The sequence below is a fragment of the Urocitellus parryii genome, chromosome 5 (assembly GCF_045843805.1).
Source record: "Urocitellus parryii isolate mUroPar1 chromosome 5, mUroPar1.hap1, whole genome shotgun sequence".
Taxonomy (NCBI): domain Eukaryota; kingdom Metazoa; phylum Chordata; class Mammalia; order Rodentia; family Sciuridae; genus Urocitellus; species Urocitellus parryii.
Window position 1 is genome coordinate 202,214,306 of NC_135535.1, and position 23,644 is coordinate 202,237,949.

General features: G+C 52.1%; 1 protein-coding gene across 1 annotated transcript in view; it reads right to left on the minus strand.

Annotated features, from left to right (window-relative positions):
• The window catches only part of Fgfr2 (fibroblast growth factor receptor 2), a 98,782-nt gene extending 89,518 nt beyond the window's left edge, over positions 1–9,264 (minus strand). Inside the window, exons 1-2 of the mRNA XM_026384219.2 lie at positions 9,190–9,264; positions 5,060–5,337 (exon numbers count right to left, since the gene is read on the minus strand). Of these exons, the coding sequence (XP_026240004.2) occupies positions 5,060–5,225 (166 nt within the window). The 5' untranslated portion in view covers positions 5,226–5,337; positions 9,190–9,264. The remainder of the gene's footprint in view (positions 1–5,059; positions 5,338–9,189) is intronic.
• Between the last annotated feature and the right edge of the window lie 14,380 nt (positions 9,265–23,644).

The window sequence follows — 23,644 nt, forward strand, 5'->3', positions numbered from 1 at the left end:
CACACTTCTCCATCAAATGCATCAGCCTTAAGCCCCTTTCCTTACACCTCCCCTTCCCTAACCAAGGCCAGAGTACAACCAAGCCAGGTCACTTGGTGTCCCGCTGGGTACAGCAGGAGGGAGCGGGCAGTTTATGGAGGATTCAGTGCCTCACTTTGCTCAAAGCAGAAGCCACACACAGCTTATATCGTCAGGTTCCAGGGCCCCCAACAGGTCAAAGCTAAGCTCTTGGGATTCACTCCAACTTGACAACGCCACCAAAAAGACACGAGGCGCACTACTCAGAGCCCAGCCAGGGCTCCGCTCTACACCAGGCTCAGTGGCCAGTCACCGGGCCTGGGACCCCGCCACTGACAGTCAGTTCAAGGAAACTCCGGGAGGAGGGTGTGCAACCTGCAACACAGCCAGGAGCAGCCTTCCTGTTCTCCAGCTCTCACTGGGATGAGGGACACAGGGGAGGGATAAAAGACCTCAGCCCTTAGGGGAAAAAAATAAAATAAAGACCAGAGACATCTCTCTGCAGCTGCACACAACCCACGGCACCCACTTCTCTGCTGAGAACCGGACCAGCAGTTAGAAAGCCAGCCCACTGCAGTTCCCAGCTCACGTAGGGGGCTGGCACCCCCAAATCAACGTCCCATGTCTTCCTTTAAAGACTAAAATTGGCTGAAAGGGGAATGGAAAAGTCAGACGGGCTCTGATGAAAGGGGGTAGGCAGCCTGGAACAGTCACTGGGCTAAGTAACAGTCCACGAGGGGTGGGGGCACCGCCTACACTTCACTGAGAGTGAACATTAAACACACTCTTCCTGTTTAAACCCTGCCCCAGCTCTCTCCTAACCAGTAATTACTCATTAAGTCTGACTGATATTGGGATCCTTCCTATGGGATGGTGCTGGCTATGGGAATTCTCACCCTCAACTGGGCCCCAAAAGGCTTAAACGAGGTCGGGCTGGTGAGGGGCTTTTTTGCATAAGTACATGTTCGGTCTTTTAACTGGTTAAAATAAGCAGGCAGAACACATACAAACACACACCCCAAACTCAGATCAGAGGGAGTCAGTATAGAAATTTATACCAATGTCACTTCTGGACTTGCCAGATTTTTGCCCTAGAAGTAATATTAAACACAGCTCTTTGTCTATGAATTGTGAAATACTTCATATACTAATAAAGAATGAGTACTTCATTGTGTATTTAACTGCATAAGCCTGCATTTGGTTTAATTGACCAAGAATAAGTCCTTGTTCCTAAGCTAACTCTCGAGTTACAGTCAACTCTTAAATATTAACACTCATATTGAGGAACAAAGATGCAGATAATGCAAAACAGAAGATTATTTTAAATCATTCACTCTTGGTATGCGGATATATTCTTTTTTTCCTTGCTTTTCTTTTAACTTGCAATTAAATGCGTATGGCTGATATTATGGCATTTACAATACTTCTAACAAAGGACTTAAAGCACACTGGAAAAATCTGACTTGGGGAGGTCTCCATGCAGATCCCACACTCAATTCCTCTGCTATGAACTTTGGATCAACCTGCTCTGGTCCGGGTCAGCATGGCCCCTGGTCCCCCCAAAAGACTGCTGGGAAAATGGCTTTAAAAAAAAAAAAAAGCATGTAAACTGCTTGTTTCCCAGGTTGGTGGTTTTTGGAATCATGGCACTTTGTGAGGGTGGGAAAGTAATTAAGGGTTCAGGGTTGGAAAAGCCCTTTTATTTTAGCTCCTACTGGGCGGGTGTAAACAAAGATTCCCTTTATGTCAACAATGACTTAATTAACCAGAGTAGGTGACAATGTCAGGAAGAATTTGAAAGTAAGAGTTCCCTCCTCTCTGTAATCAAGCTTCACTATACTCTAAACATTCAGAATATTAATCAGCAGAGTAGTACTTGGCTCTGAGAATCACTCCCTTCGGAATCAATAACTGCTCTAACTTCACTCAGCTGTCCCCATAACAATGGGTGACACACAGAAACAACAAATTTTAATCTGCAATATTAACCAAAATCCTCCAGAGTGTTCTCTCAAGTTAATTAGGTAGACCCAAGCCAAGGTTACCACCTGAGAGAGTGCTCAGAAGACAAATGCACACCAGGAGGTGACACAGGTGACATCTGATGTGGCACTGGCCAATGCTGCGGTGACTGGGCCATCAGACAAGGTTCTGCAGGAACTTCTCAGGCACACTCTTCTCTGGTTCAACAAACATAATCTAAACTGAGTTTCCAAGTTAGCAAACCAAAAAGCCTTCCAAGATAAGGCCTCAGAAGGTCAAAGCTGAAGGTACCGTTAACCCTAGCTATAACTACATTAACCACAGAGGACAGACAGACGTACAGGGACAGATGTAAGGGGACTCACACACACACACACCAATCTGGCACTCCAGAACCCAATTTGGAGCTGCTCCGGCTGGCTTCCAGAAGCTTAAAGCTCCTTTCTCACCTACAATTCAATGACCTTCAAAGCAAAACTCAACAGATAAACTGGTCTTAAACTTCCAATCAGGTGGCAATATTGGATCCATAGACACGAGACCCATGGACCCTACAAAGGCAGGGTCCACTGCCACTTCTGTCCAAGAACAACTTTCTTCTCATGTATGTGCTCCTTGACACTGCCCCAACTGTCCCACCCAAGCCAGACCTCACTGCCAGGGACTGTGCTCACGATAACATGCACTGGTGGCTTATGAGATGCCAGGCCTGCTGTGGTGATGCCCACACCTGGAATCCCAGTGAGTCGGGAGGCTGAGGCAGGATGGTCACAAGTTCAAGGCCAGCCTCAGCAACACAGTGAGACTCACATACTTAGTAAGACTCTGTCTCAAACTAAAAATAAAAAAAGGACAGGGACCAAGCTCAGTGATGAAGTGCCCCAGGGTTCAATCCTCAGTATGAGAGCAAGATGTCAGGCCCCAAGCTCACTGCTCTTTACAGCCACGTCAAACAGAAATCCAACAATCTTTTGAGGTCACTGGTCAGAAGGCTTCTGAGAAGATTACAGTTCATCAAATATTAATAGAGACCCAGAAGACCATTGTATGCAACCTCAGGAGACAGAGAAGAAAACCACAGCCCAGGGGCCTCTGTGCTTTTTCAAAGCCCCCTCTGTGGGGGCGCTTGGCTTTCCCTCTAAGCCACTGTCTTTCATCTTGGTCTCTCAACTCTGGATGCAAACCTTCATGGGAACTATGAGCTCAGAAAAACGCTCACAAGGACGGTGGTAGACTGTGACCTACACTTTGGGGAACTTTGAGCGCTGCACCCCGACCCCAGAGTGATCCACAAGTCCGCAGTGGGCAGACCTGCTGAGAACCATGTTCACACTGTTGGATATAAATTCTTACACAAAGAACCACGGAGGCACGGCACCCCTCTCCCCTGCTCTTCCTCCTCTGCCTCAACTGTCTGTCCCCACATACGCCTGTATTTTAAACTTCCTTCAATAATTAAATGTGGTAAAAGAATTCCACCAGGACCATTTTACACTTTATGTTGAAATAAACTCACCAAAACACTGCCCTGGAATCTAAAATGGAAAATGACAGTTATTCCTAACCTGGGCCATTCCTGAAGCCCACACGGTAGGAAATCCCAGCTCAGCTTCCCCACCGTGCAGAGCCGTGTACTCAGGGGAGAGCCGGCAATTAGGGAAACATCCACTTTAATTATTAGCAATATTAAAGAATCATAGGCATGACTTTCAGAAACTGGGAACGGTTTCCCTCACATTAAGCCCTTTAAAAATGCGTCACCATTGCAAATTACATCGGCTCTGATGTCACAGCACAAGTCACAAAGAGGCGGTTCCATAATGGTCTGGAGCGAGAGCTTGTAACTGCCTCAGACACAACTCCTCCCAGATCCCTTTCCAGAGATGTGGTAGGCACCGCCATGATGTCACCACACCTGGCAATTACAGTGCCTCTGTGTAACCACGAACGCCCCAGCCTCCCTCACAGCTTTGGAAGAGCAGTGCCTCGGTCTCCCTAAGGACCCCACCTCTCTGGTTCTCATCTCTGGATGGCGGCACAATACTCCTTGTGGATGTCCCCCTTTGGGACCAAGGAAGCTGGGCTTTCTGCCCCTCCCAGGCCACCCCTCTGGGTCAGCACGCTGCTCACCCACCCCACCCGCCCCATGCATCCCCACAGCGGCTCAGCCAAACCCAGACACCACGCAGGACCGGGCGGGCTCCCAAAGGCAAGCAGGCACCAGGTGGGCTCAGAGCAAACAGGTTCATTAAGTGGCGATGAGTGCCGGGATCTGCCGTTTTACTCTCGGATTACCACTCGAAAATAACTCGGCTACCAATATTCCCTCTTGATGACAGATTCAATGCTGCACCAAGTGAAGGCTTGGCTAGTGAACACCGTCTCCCCCGGACCTGGGAAAAAGGTTGCATACATGCCCAGCTGAATACAGGAGCCCGGTGTAGTCCCCGCGAGTGGCCTTCCACTTTTATGATCAGGTCCCCAAAGACGACTTGCCAGTCAGTGCCTGCCCTGTGAGAGCTGAAGTTCTCAGAGAGGAGGGAGACCCCTGGGTGTATTCACTTCCTGGTCTCCTTAAAACAGAGTCTGCCACTCTGGGGCACATTGCTTAAGGATTATGAACTACAATGGCTTAGAGAAGCAACCTGTCTGGCCTCTCTCTGTAGCACTTCAGAGACTCCAACAAACAATGAAAATCAAGCGTCAGCATTTCAGATGTTGGCAGTTTCCTTTAGTGGTCCCCTTTGGTCAGAAAACAGCAATTCTTTACACTGAAAGCAAGATCCCTCCAGCGAGAAAGCTCCTGCAGGAGGCCAGAGAGGACAGTCATCTTCCAGAGGCACGTCCCTTCCGCGGCTCTCCTGGGCACTGGCTAAAAGGGAGCCGCAGCTGCCTCCCTCGCCCAGCACTCAAACCTCCAAACTATACCTTCTGCTGGCCACCTGGCAGCCAGGAAAGGGCAGCCCATGCTGAAACAGACCTCCCCATTCCGTGCCACTTCCCCCAGACAAATCCCCACACAAACTTGGTACCCTGAAAGCGAAATTAAATAACTTACCTTCCGGCTCTAACGTGGTATCCTCAACTAAATTGAAGGAGGGCCGGGCCCGGGACAAGGTTGCCATGGTGACCACGACCAGGCAGATGAACCGACCCCAGTTGACCATGGTTACGGTGCCAATCCCCAGTCCTCTTCCATATCTCCATGTGGACGTTAATCCCATCTGCACACTTCCTCCTGGAGCATGGACCGCCTGCAGCGCCTCGGCCCACGGGGGGCTCAGCAGGCAGGGCACTGCGGCGGGGCTCGCTGCTGTGCTTCGACTGCAGCAGCCACTGAAAGAAAGAGATTCGGCCAGTCAGTGCAGTCCTCCCCAGCGCCACGCACTTGGACCCAAATAGGGTAAGACCGTTTCTCCGCATCACCAGCGTGTGTGCAAACACAGCTCTTTTTCATTATCAGCCAGGGCCTTCCATCCTCACCTCGGAGCCCCAGGTGTGTCCACCAGATGGGTCCTCAAGACGCTAGGCTGATCTTTTTGAAAGAGCACTTTTAAGAAATGGAGATACAACAGTAGCTACAGGGTCCAGAGCAACACGCACAGCCATGGGTTAGGTAAAGTGTGCTCTTCTTTTACCCACCATCGCCTCTACAAAAGGCAGAAGCAACGTGACCTTAGTTTCAAGGGCAACTACAAACGCAAGTTAAAAATGCTCGGGTTGGCAGAACCAGCCTCGTTAACTCCTCAGTCCAGCTGGGTGCTAGGAAGCTGACTGGCGGAGGCGGCTGCTTACAGCCCGGGATTTCAGCTGGGCTGGAGCTGGCGGTGTGTCCCCCGGCACGGTGGCTCTCAGAAAGAAAGGAGGCCAACAGAATCAAAAGAAACCCGGGAAGACTACAAAAAATTCCCACCAGTTTACACTTGTCAGGATTCATTTTCAAATGCAGACGTGTATTTCAATCTTTCGCCAAGCAGCCACTTACAAAGAACGAACAGAACTGCAATACATTCAAAGCAGCTGATCCAAACAGGGATTCAAAGCCTGAATTCCTTTCCAGGGACTCAATGGCAGTGAAGGCCTACTAAATGTCTTCGACCTATGTCAAGGGACTTAAGAAACAGCAGAAGCAGACTCTGATGAATAATGCAGGAGGTTAGCAGTGGTGATGACGAAATCTAAGTTATCCTGGTATGTGATGGCCCCAGAACTTTCAATATGCTAACCTACTGGCAGCGGTTGCAAGGGGAACTCAACTTACTATTCTGTTCAACCACTTGATCCAAGGCAAAGAGAAGCTTCCAAGCAAGCTCAAAACAGTCCAAATAACTTTAAATTCACTCAGTATCTTCAGTGATAGTGTTAAGGCAGCAAAATGCACAAACTTTGGAGAATTTGTATAAAGCAATAGCAAGAAAAGAAAGGTAGGCCAACCTCGGGCTTCAGACTGTGAACCACATGAATGAACCACATTTTATAAGACTGGGGGTGGGCTGAGACCTACAACAGACAAATCTTTACCCTTCTGCTTTTTACTACAGACTTCGGTGTTTCAAATCACCACATAGAATTTCAACACCTCCAGGGCCTTCCTAAAGCTTTAGCCTAAATACTGCTTCTTTGAGCCTCCACTGAGGATGGAGTGTGGGTCCAAGGGTGACATCATGAAAACCTCTGCTTTAAAGAAAGCACAGGTGAAACACTGTTACCACCAGAGAACTGTGTGTGCACACCGGAGGGGGCACAAACCCTTGAAGCATTTTTCCCATAACTTCTCTTTCCTCTTAAAGTGCCTCAAAAGATAACTCTGTATCTATTTCTACATACATGTGGGAGGAAGTACACAAACATTCTCATGGATTCACTAGGCATCTCCACAAGGCAGGGAATTTTCTGCCCTTGGGGCAACTTGAGGAACAGGCTTGCTTACATCCTGGCAGGAGGTCTTGCCCCCAGCTGCCTCCCCAGCCAAGACCTGCCTCTGCCCTGCAGACACTCCTTAGTCTAGGCCAGCAAAGTGGACAGTGCCCTTGGCTGAATCTCAAGCCTTTCCCTTGCCCTCACCAATCGCACTAGAAACTTGAATTTCAGCCCTGTGCAGGCCCAGGCCCACGGGGGACCCCTCCTCAAACCTCTGGAAGGCGGGGACGGAAGGCAGCAGGTCTGCACAGCTCCTCACCAGAGTGGACAAAAGTGTAGTGCGACCTCCTAGGCAGGATAATTAGGTCCCCAGGCTCCGTGTTGGGAACACAGGCCCAGCATGCTGCTGACGGCCACAATCCCGGCTTCCTGCCTTCAATACCATAATCCTTCCTGGAGTCTGAGCCCCAGTGAAAGCCCAGCGTGTTTATTTTTCCCCCTGAAAGGGAACTCTCTGCTCAGCCTGTGTGCGGGAGGAGTTGTCACTCTGATGGATGGCTCTTCAGGGCCACCCGCCCCACGGGTCCATTTTCACCTCGGCACAAGCCTGCCCCCAAAGACAGGCAAAGTGACCAGCAGAAAGAGCCTGGCTGGGGAGGGGTCACCACACCAGACCTGCACTGGGTTCTTCAAGTTAGCAGAACATGCCCAAACCCCAACCCTCCCAGAAGACAGGCTAACACAGCCCGGCCTTAACGGGCTCCACCTGTCCTCTGCTAGCTCACCAATTAAACACTTTTGTTCTGATGTAGCTTTTGCACGGACAAAGTCAACAGTACCAGAATAGTTCGGAGATGCTGACCTTAAGTGCAGACCCATCTCCTCCCTGGAAGCCTCCCTACCGGCCAGCACTTTATAGGGCAGAGAGCTATCAAGGAGTCAGGTCTAGGGAGGATGGAAAAATTCCTCAACATATTGAACTCTCCAAAGACACCAGCAGACACAGGAGCACAATAGCTGCCTTAATGCTGGAAATCCACTGAGCACTCGGGAGCAGCTTAGGGGTGCTCATCATCACCACCCCGGTTTCATTGTAACATTTCTTTCATTTGTCTGCTTGGAATATCCTGGTTTCTCCCCCAACTCGGGGCGCTAAAGAGCTCAGAGAAAATCTGCATTTTAATTGACATTCCAGCGAGAGGGAGAGGGGCGCCTGATTGCTTTTCTATTCAAACTAAACAGGCTTTTCAGATGAAAATGAGTCGAGGCTGGTGGAAGATTTACAGGGATTTGGGACCAAGAGGACAATGGAGTTTTAAATGTTGATAGCGTTTCACACCAAACACATAATGGGTGCCCTGAGTCTGAAAGCAGGTTGGCCTTTAAGGGTGGGTTTTATTGAGCTGGGGAGAGAAAAGGCGGTCTTGGAGCAGAGTTTCTAGGGAGCGGACTGCGAGTGGACTGCGAGCGGAGCGGCGGAGGGCAGTCGCTCCCGGGTCGCCTCCTGCGCCAGTGCCCCTGGCCTCAAGGGTCGGAGCCAGCGCCACGCAGGGCCCTCGGCCGATTCCCCGGCGCGGCCCCGGCGCTGAAAGAATGAGCGCGCAAGTTAGAACTCGCCTGCGTTTTCGACATCTCGGAGCGGCAGCGGGCAGAGCAGGCAGGCGAACTAGGAAAAGTCAGTCCAGCTCGCCCCCTAGCCCCAGGCGCGCAGCGCTCCCTGCTACGCCCACTGCTGCTGCGGGCGCGGGGCGCCCAGCAACCAAAATCCGGGATCCGAGCCGCCCCTCCCCAAAAGTGCCACCTCTGGCCATCACCACCCCTTTGGAGATGTCGCTGCCCCCCCACACCCACACACACAACGGCCCCCTCCCGGGAAAGGTCCCCCTCCCCAGACTGGATGGGGCGCGGAGGGCGCTCCGTGGGCTCAGCAACGCAGCACCCCGAGGATACCCCTCCCGAGCGCCAGCCGAGGCGCCGTGCCACCGGCAGGCAGCCCCAGCCGTACGCCCGCTCTGAGCTCGGAGGAACGTGCACAGCCGGCAGGACTGGGACCGCCGAAGTTTGACAGGGTGTGGGTGTCGGGGCAGAGGCAGATGTCAGCATCTGAATGGGGGTGCTAGAGGCAGAACTCGCCCCAGATGCCAGCCGTCTGCACGCACCCACCTCCCCTATCACCTATCTGGCCAAAGAGGGAGGACCGGGAGCGCCCCCGCACTGCCACTTCCCCTCGCCCTCCGCGGGGGGACCGTGCGCCCTGCACTCCGGGCTCCCACGGCGCCCACTCTCCCGGCTGGAGGAGCTCCCGGAGGCGTCCAGCGCGGCGATTACCTTGAATGGCAACGCTCCTCCTCGGTCGGAGCTGTCCCGGAGCCCGGCGTGGGTCGGGATGGAGCCAGCGACAAGATCGGGGAGAAAACTCCAAAAAGAGAGCAGCCCTCGGGTCCCGGGCGGCGCAAGAGCTCCGCGGCTTCACGCGCACCCCAGGCTGCGGAGGAGCGCGGGCATGACGCCGCGGCTGCCCTCGGGTTTGGGGAGCGAGGGGAAGAAAGGACCCGGGCTTGGCGTTTCCTCCTCCAAACTTTGCTCCTAAGTTGCGAAAGCCCGGAGCGCGCAGGGAGCCGCGGCCTGGGGCCCGGGGGCTCGCGGCCGCCCCCGCCAGCCCGAGAGGAGTCGCCGCGCCGCGCCGGGCCAGCTACGCCGCAGGCAGCCCGCGGCGCCCCAGCTTTGTGCGGCTGCGCTCGCTCGCCGCGCTCCGCTCCGCACCGCCGCCCGCTCGGCTCTCCGGCGCTCTCCTGCGCCGCGCCCGCGCCGCCGCCGCCGCCGCCGCCCGCGGGTCACGCCCCCGCTGAAACCCGAGCCGTTTCCTGGACGGCGGCGCCCGCTCTGCCAATCAGCGCCCGCCGGGCCGCCCCGAGCCCCGCGCAGCTCCCGACGCCGCGGAGCCGCCCCGAGACCCCGGCGGGGAGGCGAGGGGCCCGGTCGCGGTGGCGGCGGAGGGGTGCCAAAGTGTCCTCCCAATAAGGCCTGGTCCGCGTCCCGCGTCACCGCCTCCTGCCTTCCCGGGCGAGGGAGGCTGGCCCACGGCTTGCCCTACATTGTTTTATGTCAAGTTAAGAAACAAATGACAGAATACTCTACCCCCTTACGTCCCCATTGTACTCGGCGAGAAATTTAGAACAACTGAAGCTTTTGGAGAGGAAGCAACTTGCAACAGTTTGCAGGACCATGTTGCATTTTTCTGTTCGAAACAACATTTACAGAGACCCTTCTATGGGGAGGGCATAGGGATTAGGGGATTTTGCTTAGTTCGCTCATCTACCCTGTAAGACTGACTTTGAGTGTGGCTTTCCTAGAAAAGACCAAAATCCGCAACAACAACAAAAAAAAAAAAAGAAGAAGAAAGAAGGAAGGAAGGAAGGAGGGAGGGAGGGAAGGAAGGAAGGAAGGAAGGAAGGAAGGAAGGAGGGAGGGAGGGAGGGAGGGAGGGAAGGAAGGAAGGAGGGAGGGAGAGAGAAAAAGTGTTGTTTAGTAATGTATATTTGGATTAATTTCGAAAGGGCCCTCAAGAGGGCCTGGGGATGTAGCTCTTGGTAGAATGCTTACCTAGCAAGTGTGAGGCCCTGGGTTTGAACCACAGGGAAGGGGAATAGAGACTAATATCTCAACTACCATAAACAGCCAAATGACCTTAAGCCAGTCGATTCCTCTCTCTGAATCTTAGATTCTTTAACTGCAAAATCTGATTCTTCAAGTGAGCACCAGGCTGCAACTGACCCAGTTCATAGTTTGCATTTGTTTTTGTTTTTTTGTTTTTTCACTAGGACCTATTTTCTGCATAATTTATTTTTGAATAAAAATAACTCTCCCTTCTTATTCTGAGCAGTTATGCATAAGTTCAAGGCCACATAGATTAAAACCTTAATTGTTTTTCTTTAGAAAAGGTCACTAAACCCAGAAATGCTTTAGAATTCTCCTGAGGCCTGAAGACAGAGGAACAGGGAGAAGAAACCTAACCTGCACATCCACTCTTCCTGCCTTTGAAAGGGCAGTTGCCTCTGGTCACCATCATTGCACACTTTATGACGTTTGCAGAAACATTTTTTGAGATGCCACCTGATTAGAAAATCATTTCATTTGTGATAGAACCTGGAAGACTTTTAGGTCAATCACTCAGGAGCTGGAAGTAACAAATGCACTCAAATGCCTCAAGTTCATAAAATTATAGTTTGGAAATATGACAGCAAAAATAGTAGGCTGCTTCTCAAGTAAAAAAATCATCAATGTATAGACTTCGCAGGAAGGGGATATTTGGGGTCAAGACCAGTACCCTGGGTCAGTCCCAGGACCTTTTAATTAGTGGATACTTCTTGCCAGTGTCACTCAGCCAGCCATTCACTCCCAGCCTGGTGGTTCCGGCCATCCCCGTGTGTTCTCAAGTTCTCAGACCTGGGATCACAAAAGAGATGTGTCTTGAGTGTCCCCCGCCCTGAGCTGGCACTTACATCTTTATACTTCCCACCAATGGGAAGCGGGAGGGTCCGGGGACAGAGAGCCCTTTCCCATCCCGCAGTGCAGCCATCAGCCTTTGAAACGCTGTTAACACATTCTCACATAAATTAATGGTGCAGGAAGCGGGTCCCTCTCTCCATTCATCAGTAGCTGGGTGTCCGCTGAATGGCGGGGAAGCCTGCGCCTGGAAAGGGCCGCAGCGCACCTACTATAAGGCCCAGATGCGGTTTGCAGAATTTATTCTCCATCGCGGTGAAAAGACAGCCGTCCACCCAAAGCCCCGTATCCTGGGCGGCGCTCATTTTGAAGTGGGGAAGCCCGCGACAACAAACTCTGTAGTTCTGAGAAACCTACAAGCACACTTGGAATTTTTTTTCCAAAAAAAAAAAAAAATCAATTCTGGCATCATATTTAGACTTCAAGTGACCTCAGACGGACCGGGAACGCTTTCACACCAGCGAGGCCCCTGAATGAGAAAATAATCTCTTTACAGTTTTTTCCCCCTCTCTCTCTCTTCCCCCTTCAAGTGGCTGGAACCCCTTTTGTTCCAGGGCCTCCCTTGAATGGTGTTGCTAATAAGCCTATTAATGGGCTTCCACGGCCGAGTGTGAATAGGTAAATAAGCCCCAATCTGTTGAGGTTCTGGGGCGAGGGCAGAAAAGCCAGCAAGAACTAAAGGGGACAGTTTGAACTGAGCCACCGAGGCCAGCACAGGTTTCGGCTGAAAGAAGCGCCAGACAAGGGCGCAATTCACCGTCCTCCGCCCCCGCAGGGCCCCTTTCTTCCCAATTTCCCCCCCTTTACAAAATGTCTTGAGTAGTCATCCCCCCTTTTCTTCCCCGAAAAGCCCTCGGGACGCCCTTCTTTCTTCCTCTCTAGTAATGATACATCAATGGAAGGACACCAGAGCCCTGTCCCCAAACGTCTCCAAGAAACAAATTGCGCTGCTGGCCCGTCGGGGCTGGGAAGCGAGAGGCGAGGCGGGTGGGACCCTCGCTGCCACGGGCCCTCTCTCCTCTCTCCTCTCTTCTAGTTCCCTCCTCTCTCCTCTTCCCTCTCCTCTCTTCTTCTTCTTCTTCTTCTTCTTCTTCTTCTTCTTCTTCTTTCTCTCTCTCTCTCTCTCTCTCTCTCTCTCTCTCTCTCTCTCGGAAATTTTCCTTTCAATAATTTACTTTTTAATGGTGGCTGCTGAGAAGCTAGATGAATAAGGGTTGTGACATTTAAGGGCTCCTAAGCCCTGCCCATGGGCCAGCGAACTGCCTGCAACACCATGAATCTCATTCCTTAATTGACATCTCAATAACATCCACCGCATGAAAGAAGGACCCAAGAGCAGGGATCCAGCCTGTCCAGGGCTGTGGTTACTCCCGGGTTAGTCGGGGCCAGGGAGGGGCAGGATCCCTGGCAGCTCCCGCCCTACTTTAATAGCTGGCATTTAACTGAAGCAAAATCACCCATCGATTCCACTGCAGAACATGCTCAAAGCTTCTAAACTTAGAACTGGGCCCTGAATCTCTAAGCCAAGGACTTCCCTGGGGACAGTCCTTCCTGAAGCATACTTCACCAGCAAAGCTCGGGCAGCACACTTCAATAACTGGGTGACTTGGGGCCAGTTGCTTGAGTCCTCTGAGTCTTCCATCTTCTTAGCTGCAAAATGTAGAAAAGAAAGGTTCCCACATGTTAGCGGCTGAGTGGGCTCACTAAAAGGACGGATGAGTTACGACAGGACCAACTCAAAACATTTTGATTCAGATGCTGGTCAGTGTTTTGAGAAATCCACCCTTGGGTGAGAATCTGTGTTTCCTCCTGGCTCTACTGGGAGGATTAAGAGCTGCAAACTACCAACCCTTCAGCATTATTATTATGTTAGCTATTATGTTGTTGTTCTGAAGCTGATTTTAATAGCCTGAGGCCACTGTACCCACATCTCCTCCCCCTCTCCTGGTCCTGCAGAACCTGGCCTGGCCACCTGAGGTGAGACTTGTCCTGGGAAGGCAGCCTCAGCTCCTGTCTTGAATACGGTCCTGAGCTAGGCCTTGCTACAGTGTGTGGGGGGGGAACCCTTGTCCCCCACAGGGGAACCTGCAGGGGCCCAGGGAGGCAGAAAGTACTTTTCACAGGGGAGGACACATGTGGACCCAAAGAAAGAGCTTCTTTGAGACTTTGCAGGGAATCTGAAACAAAACTGCCCACTGTGCTCTGCCTGGTTACTGTGTTTCTCCTGGTTTGAGAGACATGACAGTGACTCCTAAGGAGACCCAGCACTGTGAGGGAGTGCACAGGAGGACACCCTCAATCACCCAACCAGGTGATTCCACCCACCAAAGGCAGGGGGTAGGCCACTTGCTCCCCATAGAACTGAGATATTTTCAGGAGAACTCATTACTTCCCCAAATATTTGTATTTCCAGGAAATAATCACCCACACCAGGGGGTCCACCTCCCTCCCTTCAAGTGCTCCAAGAAGCATTTGGGTTAGGGTTATGGTTGTAAATGCCTCAAAGAATTTTCAAGTTCAGGTGCATTAGATGCTACCACACCTCTTTTCACATGCCTATAGTTTTGTCAGTTGAACCTGCATGGTCTTCAAAATAGGGAAAGAATTCAAGGCCAATTTGTGGCTCATAGGATAATACTTATTCATAATATTTTTCAAATATATGGAAGTGGGAAATGTTTATAAATTGCAATTACTAAGGCTTGTGTTGGAAAAGTTGACCCTTAAAAGTCTTACACACACACACACACACACACACACGCACACACACACACATCTTCTACACACTTGTCATTTACCAAAAATGACCAAGTCTGGGGCTGGGGCTGTGGCTGTGGCTCAGTGGTAGAGTGCCCGCCTAGCACTTCGAGTCCCTGGGTTCAGTCCTCAGCACCACATAAAAATAAGCAAACAAAAGAATGACCAAGTCTGTCACTCAAAATGCAAGGGAGCAGCAATTTGGGAGCCCTGATTGCATTCTGGGACCACCACAAAAGATAACTGGGAGCATCTTCAAGTGTCTGGATATCAGGGATTGTTGTTCATTTGCTTAGGTAAGATTACGGCAGTTTGATTTTGTTGGAAAATGCCTGTGTTCTCGGTAGATCCATGCCAGAGTCTAAGGATGAAACGTCTGGGTGTTTGTACCCAGTGGCTCAGGAGAAAGGGCACAAACACAAAGATGAGCAGAGGTGTCACTCATAACGTGTCCCAGCCTCAGCATACAGTGCTTGCTGACTTTTTGGACTGACTAATTTCATAATAAAAAGCTGGAGGAAATACCTAGGGAGGATATTTGGGACTCTGGCCTCAAAGCTGTCCTCTTGTGCCACATGCCCCCTCGGGCCTTTGGCTCCTGCATCTGCCAATCTGACCTTATGAAGGAAAAGTGATTGGTCAATTAACTGATTAGCCAAGCCAGTCAGATGTAAGGTCTACAAAGTCCAAAGCCTCCCGGTATTTGACAAGCAAAGTGGGGAGTAGAAACAGCCCCAAGCAAAGTGGGGAGTAGAAACAGCCCCGGGGCCAGGACATGCAAGACTTGGGTTTTCATCCTGGTATTGTCAAAGGGCTACTGTGTGATTCTGGGGAAGTCACTGAGCATGCTCCAACCTACCCTCTTTTGCATAATTGAGGTGCGCCCCCTACCCCCCAGTTTAAAAGATAAACTTACATAGGATCTCTGGTCCTTCTCTGAACATTCCCTGCCTCCACCATGAGGTCCAAAGAAGCTGAGACTTGTCTTTACACATCACCGAAGGCTGGCCTGGTGTTACAGGAACTCAACGTCCACTTTACAGTATTTTGAAACCACAGTCTAGGAACACTGCAGTTGATCCCTGTCCACTGGTAACGAGTATCTACCGGAAAAGTCCTGTAATCCTGGCCGGTTGCTGTTAGGAGCAATTTATGGCATGTCATTTCTTTGTTGCAAAGACTGCATGCCCTGCCATCCCCCCCGACTCCCCACTTCAGGACCACCTCCACCGCACAATGCTCCCAGGGGACCAGAGAGAAACTGCACAAGAGGCTTCAGCCAGGGGGGCAGATTAGGAAGAAGTATCAGGTTCCCTCCCCTCTTAGGCTCCCACCCCTCCTCTGCCACCTCCCTCCCGAAGCTCTGCTTTCCAGCTAGCCAATGTGATTAATTAAAGCTAATTAGCTAAGAGACAAGTACATCTTAACTTGGGCCCCGCGGTAGCACCAGCCACCCCCCAAGGGCTCCATAACCACACGTGGCCGGGGCAGCCATATTGGACAGCAGAGACCTGACGGGATACTCCCATCATGGTAGATGCCGTGCTGGACTGCACTGGGGGTGTCCCTGCTTCCCACTCCCTCCTCCAGGAAGTCCCCAGGATCTGCTTCTGCCTCCCTGCCCCAGGTCCCCTGCGCTCACCACCTGGGACTACTCCCATGCCTTGGACGTGGGCACTTGGGCTGCCAGAGAGGTTTAGAGACAAGAATTCCATTTCTCAGAAGGAGAGCAATACGGGAGACACACGGGGCAGGTCTTGGCTTAACAAACACAATACCTGGATCACAGGAGGGTTCCATTCTGTGAAGGGATTTGGCCGGCAGCATCCCCTCCAGATCCTGGGCACCCTTGATGCAGCCCCTGGTCTCAGAGGGACTTTCTACAGGTCCTAAATTTCTCTCTCAGTGGGTTGCTGTTCCCTCAGCTCCTCAGAAACAGCAGGGCCCTGACCCTGGAGAAGAGGGGAGGGGGCTACTGACTGCCTCGCTGGAGCCCTGGGGGGAACCAGGGAAACTGACCTGGGGCGATCTCAGGGAGGAAGGGATTCAGGGGGACCCCTCGATTATCATATCAGGAGAGGCTGGGCCTCCCAGGGCTGGCTCTGCCTGGCTAGTTGGGGCAGTTGAGGGCCATGACTGCACCCAGCAGAACCTCCGTAGATTGATGGTGACGTTTCTCACTGGTGGCATCTGGGAAGCCATTACGCAGGGTTTGCACACAGTGGATGATGTATGTTTAGAAGCGAGGGCAAGGCCATTTTAGGGCGAGGCCAATGATCTGATCTCCACAGATCATTCTTTTCTGTGGATTTGTGTGGTTTTGTTTAACTACTTCCCGAGGGGGCCTGTCTACTTTGTCCAAAGGTGAAAAGAAGTTCCCTTTAATAAACTGAAGGGAGAAAATTGATGCTGCCAGGATCCTGGTAAACTCCGGGAAGGAGCCAGAGAATACAGAGCAGGACGCATCATAAAACCACAGACCCAGTAACCCTTTTAGAGTCCCAGCGCTCTTATATTTGTCCCCAGGATGGGGGGAAAGGCCATCAAGGGGGCGGCGATTTCTTTAACAGACTTCTAGGAGGAGCCTTGAGAAAAAATTAACTCCTTCCCGGGAGGGTGAGGGGCGCCCTATCCTGCAAGCAGGTGGCTCCGGGGGAGGCCGGCCCCAGGGATCCTTTGTTCTCCCTGCTCTGTGGAGGGACTGCGCAGAGGGCGCCAGCGCCCCCTTGTGGCCATAAGCGTCAGCGCACGGGGGTACAAGAGGCGGGTGGCCAGGCAGGATCAAAGAAGGGGCTGCCAGGCCGCCAGTAGTGGTCTCCCACGCACCCCTCCCGGCCTCGAAGTCTTTCAGGTGCAGGAGATGAGCGATGGGTGTCAAGGCAGGTCGGCAGCAGGTATGCAATTCTTGCCCCAAGGCAGAATTCTGCAAGGTCCCTGGGCTTCCTCCTGTCTACACAGTGGCTTTGCTCTAGGGAGCCCTGCAGTTCCTTCTCTTGGTGGCATCTTTCCATCTGGATCTATGAGGCTGAGAAGCACTGCTGCAGCCCAGGCTTAAGCCAGCTTCTACTCTGGCCCATGTCCACCTAGACAGCCAGCATCCCTTCCCACCAGCTCCCCTCCCACCCAAGCCAATCAGTGCCCGGCTCTGGGCTGACGTTTCTTGAGAGTTAAACACCTCCCTGCATCCTGGCATCACCACCATCACCCTGGAACAGGAGCTTTAGGACCCTGGGTTTTCCTGTCTCTTCTCTGCCTGCCACCCGCCCTTTCATCAGGTCATCCAGAGCTTTCGGGACTCCCCACTTGCAGAACCACAGCAACTGCCCGTGAGCACGGAGTGGGTGCCTGCTGGAGGGCACTCGTTGGTGCTCACTAGGTTCCAAGCAGCTGCAATCATGGCTTCAATGGGTGTTCACATTTTAGTCACAAGGACCCTGTGAGATTGCCCTCTTTGACCCCCAAGGTAATGGGGGGCTGTGGAGACAGAGTTTGGTCAAGTTTGCAGGGTCACAGGAAAAAGTGTGGCTTTGGCGTTGTCTTTCCCTGTGGTGGCGGGAGGGGATGTATCCCGGTCTCACCTGTGTCCAGATATGGCGTGGGCCCTACATCTGCCCCTTCCTGCCACAGTCTCCTCTGCAGAATGAGGTATCAAAGTTGGCGTTCCAGATCTATAGCTTCCAACATCTGCAGATGAGACAATAAGTGGAGGGAACATTGTATCTGCAATGAACATGTGTAGACTTTGTGTGTGTCATTACTCTCTAAACAAGACAGAACAACTATTACAGCATATTTATGCTGTATTAAATATCTAGAGGTAACCTATAGCATCTAGAAGGATGTGTGCAGGCTATATGCAGACACCCTGCCATTTTATACCAGAGCCTGGATCATCTCCAGATGTTGGCATCTATAGGTGGTCATGGAACCAGCAGCCCACAGACAGGTACCAAGGGAGGATGGAATGCTGAGATCTATTTCACAGAGGCTGTGCAGATTGGATAAAGTGCCTCAGTGAAGTGCTAGGTTCCTAGTTAATGATCAATACATGTTTTCTGGTGTCATTTCCAGACTAGGGGCATTCAGACCTCCCTTGCTGGACCCATCCCAACCCTGGCCTTACTTCCTTGTACTTCTCTTTGCTGTGACCCTGGACAAGTCTTTCGACCCTTTTGAGCTTCTGAGTCTTTATTTTTAGGCTGTGACTATTGGATTAACCTTTGTCAGGATTTACCTCTAACACCGTGGATCCTGGTGGGCCTTCCACTGTCTGGGGCAGAGAGTTTGTTCTCTTTTTTCCAAAGGTCCCTCAACATCACACGGAAAGTCATTCCCTTGTTATTTCATCTTTGTAGTCAGCAGATTCTTCATTTTATCCAACCAAGCCTTCATTTGTTTTAAATCCCCTTTGTGCTATCTTCTGTGGACCAGGAAAGGATCCATTTATTTTCTTTGTAAAAATCTCCTTTATGCTTCAAATCAGAAATAAAAGACGATTGTTGGTCTCATTGTCTCCAAATAAGACACAACACCACTTCGAACACAGAAGGTCTGATTGCCAAATTTAGCTGATAAAAACACAGAAAGCCAGGGCTGGGGTTGTAGCTCAGTGATAGAACACTCACTTGGCACACATGAGACACTGGCTTCGATCCTCAGCAGCACATAAAAATAAATAAAATAAAGGCATTGTGTCCATCTACGATTAAAAATATTTTTTTAATCATTTTTTGCAGAATGCCCAATTCAATTTTAATTCCAGATAATAAAAAAGTTTTAGTATAAATGAGTCCCTGACATTACTTGAGCAAATATTGCACGGTACATATACACATTAGAACAAAATTAATTGTGAAATTCAGATTGAACTGAATATTCTCCTATGGCGGCTGTATGCTAGGTCGGAGCCCTTCTCTCAGGACAAGTGGTCAGGGCAAGTTCAGGGGGGCAGACATTCCTCCCACAACCACTGAGAACTCCCTCCATCCCAGACCTAGGCCAGAGAAGTCCTTCAAGTATGGGGGACAGGCCTGACCAGGAGCTCCGCACTGTCTCCCCTGGCGTTGGTTTCCAGGGCCACTCTGGGGCAGTTCGGGCCTATTTCTAGGTGGTTGATTTATGGATTGACAGCGCCATGTGGATATATGGCAATGATGATCATCATCTGTTATAAATCGGGTCTCCTCTTGGATGAAGTGCCGAGCCCTGGGGTTGAACCTGAGCCTCTGAAATGTACAGCTGGGATGATGGCCTCCACACCCAAGGCCATCACAGCACGGGGTTCACCAGGAACGAGACAGAGTGGTCACTGCCAGCAGGTCCCTGGCAGCCGGTCTCTGGTACCTGTTCTCAAGAGGAAGCCTGGCTACCATCCAGCGCCCAGTGGCCATGTCTCCAAGAAATGACATCTCCTGGTTTCTGCCTTCTTGCCCAAGGCCAGTGTGGGGACCTGGGAGGGACCAGCCACAGAGCCTGTGCCAGCAGCCCCTCAGCCACCATGGCTGACTCCCTCACCCCTCTTCTGCCATCTGATGAGGAGTTGAGGGGTAAACGGAGCCCTTGTTCAAGATGGAGACAGGTGAGCTCCTACTGTAGATGTGCCTGCCCTAGCTCCCTTTCTGGCTGTTTCCGGCACCGGCTCTGCTGCTCTTCTAGGCTTTGGTCCTCAGAACCTGCCTTCTGCTACCCCAGCAATCTCTGTGACTCCACCAGAGTCAGCCACCTGCTGTCAGCACCACCCGAAGCCATCTCAACCTGAGGGACCACAGATCCCTGTCATGTCATGCCCAGTGCCGCTAATCCAGACTCAGTTCACCTACTGCCTACCACTGCCACAGATTCCTTAGCTTCGAATGGGCAAGCCTTGGGGACTTGGGGTCAGCAGACCTGGGTTTCTGTCTCTGAACTTGGGCAAGCTCACCTAACCTCTTGTTTACTCAGCTCTTTCACTCTGCCACTAAGAGGACCCAACCAGAACAACTATGGAGGAGGAAAAGTTTATTTGAGGCTCACGGTGTCAGAAGTCTTAGTCCACAGAAGGCCAGCTCCAATCCTTGGGGCTCAAGGTGAGTCTCAACATCATGGCGGAAATTGTGGCAGAGGGAAGCAGCTCACATGATGATCAGAAAGTGGAGAGAGAGAGAGAGAGAATCCACTCTCCAGATATAAAATATATACCCAAAGCCACACGTGAATTCCCACCTCCTCCAGCCATGTTCCACCACTTCAGTGACCACTCAGTTAACCCCATCAGGGATTAATCCACTGATTGGGTTAAGACTCTCACAACCCCATCATGTCTCCTCTGAACCTTCTTGCATTGTCTCACATGTGAGCTTTTGGGGGACACCTCACATCCAACCATAACACCTTTCATGCTATGCCTGAGCTGTTACCCCTGTGATGGTTAAGTCACTTCCTATTGCTGCTGTCACGACTCGCTGCACACTGTGGGCTTCAAGTCATGCAATATACCACCTCACAGTCATAGTCAGAGGTCTGGGTGAGCTTGCCAAAATGTAATGTCGCAGGGCCCTGTTCCTCGCAGGCTCTGTGGTGCTTGCCAGATCCTGTCCTGTGCTGGAGAGCCCACGTCCCCTCTCCTGTTGGGGCCACCAGCAGGGAGCCCCTGTCAGCTCCTTCCTCCACTTTCAAAGCCAACAAGGACAATGAGCCTCTGCCGCCTGGCTTCTGCTTCAGCGGAAGAGAGTTCTCTATTTTGAAAGGCCCCAGGCGATGAGATGGGTCTGATGTCGGATGCTGGGGTCTTTTCACCCATTAGACAGTAGAAACAGAATCAAGTCGGCTCAGTGAAGGTGCAGGCAAGACCTTCCCTGGGGCCTCCCTTTAGGAAGGGAGACGGCTCCAGTGAGAAGACGTCACGGTGGTTCCCCGAACCAAAGAAGGGGACCTGTTTCATGGGCTACTTGCAGGGGTGGGGACACTAATTGGCTTTGTGTACTCAACTCAAGCATCTTGCCCTGTGCCGTTACCCCAGCTGTTCAAGAGTGCACACAGGGCACCTGACCTCAATGATACAAAGCTGGCGCACACCAAGCCTCCTGGGGTCTGCTTTCAGGCCAATACCCAAGACTTAGAAGTGCATTTGTTCCTTGTCCCCAGGGTGGTCCCTGTCTGAGGTTCACCCAAATAACCTCCCTATTTCAAGGGAACATTAATTCCCTTTCCGTCAGCAAAGTCTATTTTTCCAGATTCTGGGGATTAAATTTGGGACATTTTGGGGGTCCTTTGCTCCACCTACCTCAGATGGGATAATGAATCTGTGGGGGAAACAAGGCACAAATCAGGTGGCTGGAAACCACAGGAATGTGCCGCCACAGTTCTGGATGCTGGAAGTCCCTGATCAAGGCTGCTGTGCTGCCTCTGAGGCCCGCAGGAGGCGCCTTTCCCGGCTGTGCCAGTTCCTCGTGGTCACCAGCGGTCCTGGGCCAACCTCAGCATCCTCAGCTGGCAGCTGCGGCACCTGCTCACTGCATCCGTCACCACACAGTGTCCTCCCTGTGTGCACGTGACCAACTTGATCTTTTTGTGAGGACACCAGTCATGCTGAGTTAGGGCTGGCCCTTACAAACGTGTCTTAGCTTGATGACATCTGCCACAAAGATCCTTCTTCCAAATAAGGTCACATTCATAGATACCGGGGGTAAGACCTCAGCCTCTATCTGACGGGGTCACCATTCATCCCCAAACAATTCAGACACTGCTGAAAAAGCCGTTAGCACAGGGCCTAATTCTGGCTGGCTTAATAAACAGTAGCTGGAAGCCATGCCGGGTCCCCTCTGCGTCACTGTGAGCACAGACCAGGACGGCAAGTGAGTGTGTGACAGGAGGTGGAGAACGGTGTCTCCTCCTGGCTTCCCTTCCTGGCTGGCCCCGCTCACCTTGAGCTCAGCTTTCCCTCTGGCCCCTTACTTAGTCTGTGTGCCCCGTCCTGTGGCCCTCTCCCATTTCCTAGTCCATCCAAAGGCACATCTTGGCCATTGTCCAAGTCCCACTGTGCTGGGAGGCCACCCTCAGGTGCTGCATCTGGTAGGGCAGGTTGATTAAAGACAGGGCCTGGGGATCCAGGGCTGCCCACGAGTCCTGCTGTTCCTGGCTGGAAAGAAAGGAAGGGGCTGACTCAAGGGCAGCAAGGTTCCCAAGAAAAGCAATTTGGGGACAAGAAATTGCAACCTCTGCCTCTCCTGGTCCAATGACAATCCATCTAGTAAGTGTAAACTGCTCTTCCTAGAAAGAAAAATAGCATTCGAGCCCTCTTGCCAAGCTAGCCTTCCAGGGGCCATAGCTCTGGGGCCGGCTTGCCAGGGCTGATTCCCCTTGCTCACTCATGTTACCTGCCCTGAGATGCAGAGGAAGAGGAAAGGTCTGATCCATCCCTTCAGCAGCCCAAGGGTCTGGCTCCGGGGTTTTCGGACGTCCGCATTTAATAAATTAAAACACGTGCAGACGCAGAGTGGTCCCCAGCCGCCTCGGAGTTTCATGGAGAGCAAAGAATGACTTCCAAACACTTTAGCATCCTGACCTCTTCTCATTTCCGGAAGCGTCCTTGAGCTCACTTCCCCAGGCACTCATGGGAAGGGAGCTGGAGGAGGACGAGGGACAGCTGTCGCTGCTGGGGTAACAGAAGGGACAGGCAGGCCCCTCAGGATACTGCTTCTCCAGGCTCTCCACTGGGAGAGGAGGGCTTGCCAGGGGCCAGCCTGATCTGGGCATCCACAGAGCCTAACACAGGGCCTGGGAACAAGCATTATTTGTGGAGTGAACACATCAATGAAATGATTTGCAACTGCCAGAGAAGATTCTGGAAGCTCTCCCCAGTGCATAGAGCTTTGGTCTCCACCCCACCCAGTGCCAGAAGCAGGCTGCCTGCCTCCCACAGGCTCACCCCAAGGCCGGGCTGAGGGCAGAGTGTGCAGGAACGTGGGGCCGTCGCTCAGCTGCCGCGGATCAGGGCCCAGCGCGGCAGCCTCTTGGGGAGGCAGAGCCATGTGCAGCTGTTTATGTGATGTGTATCTGGTGGATAAATAAACTTCATTTTCTGGGGCTGCCAATCTCTAAACATGCAGAAATATACATTCGCTCAGAAACTTTTAAGAAAATAAACAAATGTGGTGTGTTTGAATCTTCCTAGCGCCACAGCCCAGGTCCCCAGCTACTTGCCTTTCAGCTGGTTAATGAGCCTGGTTTATGGATCCCCTCCTGTGGGCCTGTGTGAAGAAGTTCCGCTCGGAGGAAACACGGGAGGCTGTGGGGGAGGGAGTGGCCAAGCAGCAGATCCTTCCAGCCCGTCCACCAGCTCCAGCCAGGCAGGCCTGAGGCGCGAGGCAGGTGACCTTCGCACGCCCCAGCATCTGCTGCGGCCAGCCTGTCAGCCTGCACAGCGAGGCGCCTGGGCAGTGAGCTGGGCCTCCGCTTCCTAGTGACTGAGGCCCTCAGGTGGGCATCTGCCCCGCTGTGGGACACACCGGCAGGAGGAGGAGGGAGATTTGGTTGTGGGGTT